At 39.0% G+C, this 4287-nt stretch overlaps 1 protein-coding gene across 1 annotated transcript in view; it reads right to left on the reverse strand.

Moving 5' to 3' along the window:
- Positions 1–680: 680 nt before the first annotated feature.
- Positions 681–4287, reverse strand: part of LOC106529273 (probable phospholipid-transporting ATPase IH) — a gene marked incomplete at its 3' end in the record, with an annotated part of 41742 nt that continues 38135 nt past the window's right edge. Inside the window, 1 exon segment of the mRNA XM_014024635.1 lies at positions 681–803. Within this exon segment, the coding sequence (XP_013880089.1) occupies positions 681–803 (123 nt within the window).

The following is a 4287-nucleotide window of genomic DNA, read 5'->3' on the forward strand; positions in this document are numbered from 1 at the left end:
TTCTTTCCAGCCCRCCATTGGGAAATGTTTCAAAATAAAAAAACGTCACTAAGAATCTGATGACTTCCACCATGTTTCTGCTCTGGCTGCAGCTCAGYTGGGTTCATGAGAGCAGCTGTGWGTTGAAGCTATCTGTCACTCCTACAGCTCATCTTATCACTGTCCTGCTGTCCTCAGACATGTCCTGCTGTCCTCAAACATGTCCTGTCTAACAGACTTCTCTGCCACTCCAGATTTCCTCACACAACATCAMAGCTCCCACTGAATGCAACTCATCTGTAATCCACTGGTTTTTGAGGTTAGACTAAATGAAGTCATACTGTTGTGATTAATAGAGGACACTAACAAGTAGAMAAACCAAACAGGAATAAATAGAAGAACAATTTATTAGAGTGATTCAGAGCTACAACAATCTTCACATCCCTGTCAAAATGACTCATTCAGTGAGCTGTTTTAATTAAAGTCGCCCACACAGTTAAAAAAATAAACAATCTGAACAGTGACGTAGTGGTTTCTTGCTGCCCGTCTCTTCTGTGACATTTTACTCTGTTTAGATACGATGCACAAACGATTTTGAAGAGGAAAGAATAAAAAGTCTTTAATTACCCGGAGCTTTCTATACTTCAATAAAACCTTTAATGCAGCACGCTTGATGTGGACCTCTAGATGCTTTTACTGACCTTGGAGGAGACTATTCTGTTGTCAGGAAATCTTTGCTGAATAAAAGCTTCAGTTCCTGGAGGAGGCTCCTTATGGCTGATGTAAACTGTCCTGCTGTCCACCCAGTTCTCCTCACCAACACACTGCAGCAGAAAAAACAAACAAAAAAAAAMCAACTAAAATAGGATGAAGTGAACACATTTGCATAGTTTCTACTTTTTACTTGTGATGTTTAGGTCATCATTTGTAGCGTGTTTCAGTGACGTTATACTTTAACGTGACTTAGTGAGACTTGCAGAAAAAGATAAGTTACAATGAATCAGTGGTTTTGTTGCCACGAATACAAAGGCAGTTCATAAGACTGGGATTGGAATGCAGAACACACACACACGCACGCACCCATGCACGCACACACACACACACGTGTTCAAAGACTGAAGAGATGTATAATTGTTTTAAATTGTCATTAATTTATTTTCTTTGGCATTAAGTTTAAAAAAGAAAAACACTAATTATTAAAGAAGAAACACAAAAAGTCCCTTCCCCTCACTCCCCTTCATCAAACAAAGATCTGCTAATTGTTGTTACGCTGGATACCCTTCATGACCCAAGCTCTGACCATCAAGCTACCACAGCCCACATGTGTGGAGAARGAGGCTGCCATCTTAGGCAGCCTTGGGGCAGCAGCTGTGGTGGTTAAGAGCCTTGCTCAAGGGCACAGCAAATGAAGGTGGAAGCAGGTGCTTCACCTTTTACACCCTCATTCCTGATGTAATGGTCAGAGGATTTGAAACAGCAGCCTGTTGATCACAGGCTTGCCTTCTGTGACCTCTGCACCACAGCTGCCCTCCCTCTGAAAACAACTAACTACTTTATGATATTGACAAATTTGTAGTTTATAAATGGCGACTGATTTATATAACGTGCCTCATACTTCATACTAGTGGTGTCCTGACACTAGCATCTGTATCAGGCAAAATGCCCAATACTCAGAACAGAACCAATACCAATCAATAGTGGTGTTGATTCAACGYGTTACAGTTTACATTTCAAGTGAAAGGTTTGTCAATTTTATGTTTAAGTAATTTATACAAGTTGAAAGAAAATCTTTAAATGTTACAACAGTATATCATGCTGTACATTTGATTTGATCCATTCAGAAGGGCTGTGGGTCTATAAARGAAGAAGAGCCACCTTGTTCTAAATAAAAAAAAGTGTTTTAAAGGTATTGTGTAATGTTTTGCTTCTAACTAAGAAGTAAGTAAGTTCTCTGTATTGACGAGTACCCAAGTCAAGTAATCTTTAATATCCCCATGGGGCAATTTGTGTCACAGCCAGCAGGAACAAAAACAATCATCAACCACAAATACCGTGAAAAACAACAACATAAAAACCATCATGGTATAGGTGTAAAAACTACAAACACACAACAATCAACAAGAAGTGTTTAAAATGACGATAACAGCAGGTAAAAAGGAATTCTTAAATCTGTTGGTTCGACATCTTTTTACAGCAAATCTGTGTCCTGGTGGCAAAAGAGAAAACTCTGTCAAGAGGGGGTAGTCAGACTCAGCTAAAATTGCCTGAGCTTTCTTCAAGGATCTGTTTCTGTGGAGTAGTGATGTCATTTAATGGGACATTAACGATTTTACTGCAAAGACTGACAATATGGTGTATGCGTTTTTTGTTTTTCTGTGTCAAAAGCCCATACCAGCAAATAAAAGAAAAAGTAAGAATAGATTCAATAAAACAGCAATTAAAACATTCTCACAAAACTAYTGTCCATGTTAAAACTCCTTAATTTACGATAAAAGTACATACTGTACGTTGATGGGCTTTCTTGCATACAGTGTCCACATGTTGGTTAAATGAGTTTGTTGTCAATTACAGTACCCAGATATTTATATTCCTCCACAACGTCAACTTGTTGAGCATTAATGTACACAGGAGAAATGGCATTTGTGTTTTTCCTGAAGTCAATAATCATTTCTTTGGTTTTGTTGACGTTTATGTCTAGAAAGGATGACTTACACCAGTTAATAAAATGTGACACCACTGGACCATGATCAGGGTCATCYGACTTTAAAAGAGACACAATGAGGGAATCGTCAGTAAACTTTAAAATATGCCGTCCTGCGAACTAGCTCTAACACATTAGTGTATAAAACAAATAAAAGGGGGGACAGAACACACCCTGTGGAGAACCAGTGGAAGAGAGCAAAGCATCAGATAAAACATCATTGACTCTGACACGTTGAGATCTGGTAGTTAAAAAATCCATTAGCCAACATATGAGACCTGATTTAATTTTATGTATACTTTTTAACCTGTCTGCTAGAATATGTGGMTGTATGCAGTTAAAAGCAGAAGAAAAATCAATAAAAATAAGATGTTCAAAAGTTTTAGCTGCCTCAAGGTGTGAAAGAACCAAGTTCAGTAAAGTGCATGGAGCGTCTTCCACCCCTCTGCAGGGCCTGTAGGCAAATTGCAGTGGGTCCAAGCTGGTTTTAACAGTAGTTAAGAGGGCTGTCTTGATTACTTTCTCAAGTGACTTCATAACTAAGGATGTAAGGGCTACAGGCCTGTAGTCATTCATCTGTTTAGGAACTCTGTTTTTAGGGATTGGGACAATGATTGACTCTTTCCATAGATGCAGGACCTTATTGAGGTAGAGGGAGTATCTGAAAATATAACAAAAAATGTCAGATAACAGCCCCACACAGTTCTTAAGTAAGCAACCACCAATACCATCAGGACCCGGACTTTTCCCCTCCTTCACACCATGGAAAAGTTTCTGGACCATACCCTCATCTACCTGGACAGAATTTTGTCCTGCTATTGTATCTTTAAAATGGGATTGCTCTGAAGTAAATTCACGAACATTAAAACAGTTTAAAAAAGGTATTTAGATCATTTGAGAACTCGTAATCAGACATTTTGCCAGAGGATATTGAACATTTCCCAGATTTCATACCCATCATGAATTTTACCCACTCCCAAGCTGGGAGGGAGTGACCAGCACAAAGGAGCCTCTCTACTCTATCTTTGTAGCTACATTTAGCAAGCTTAAGTTATTTCTTGACTTGTTTCTGTAGTTCTCTGTACTTGGTAGTGTCCCCTTGTTGAAAACAAATATTGCGCAGATTAATGATGTTTTAACAGATTTAAAGATCCATGGTTTGTTGTTTGGAAAAAAGGAAACTTGTTTGAGTGGAATGACCATATCTTGTCAAAAGGTAATATATGCTGAAACCATCTCTGTTAGGTCATCAAGGTAAACAAGGTAGGTAAACAAGGGTCACAAATAGCTGCGGAAATTCCCTTGGTAGGTAAAAGGGACAGAGTGAAACAGATAAAAATTCAATATCAGGGGTACACAGTGTCTCCCTGATTATTACTGTACTGCACCAGTTCTTGTTAATGTACAGACATAAGCCACCCCCCAGTGATTTCCCCGTCACCGAGGGATCTCTGTCCAAGCGGACGGGTTCTCCAAATACATCAATCACTAGGTCAGTCTGTGGATCTTGATCTTTGAGCCATGTCTCCATAAAAGCAAGGAGACAAGCATTCTTGTACTCCGGCGAGAACTTAAAAGAGTAACTTACCCCAAAATTTACTTTTTTT

This window comes from Austrofundulus limnaeus, unplaced genomic scaffold (assembly GCF_001266775.1).
Source record: "Austrofundulus limnaeus strain Quisiro unplaced genomic scaffold, Austrofundulus_limnaeus-1.0 Scaffold432, whole genome shotgun sequence".
NCBI classification, from domain to species: Eukaryota; Metazoa; Chordata; class Actinopteri; order Cyprinodontiformes; family Rivulidae; genus Austrofundulus; species Austrofundulus limnaeus.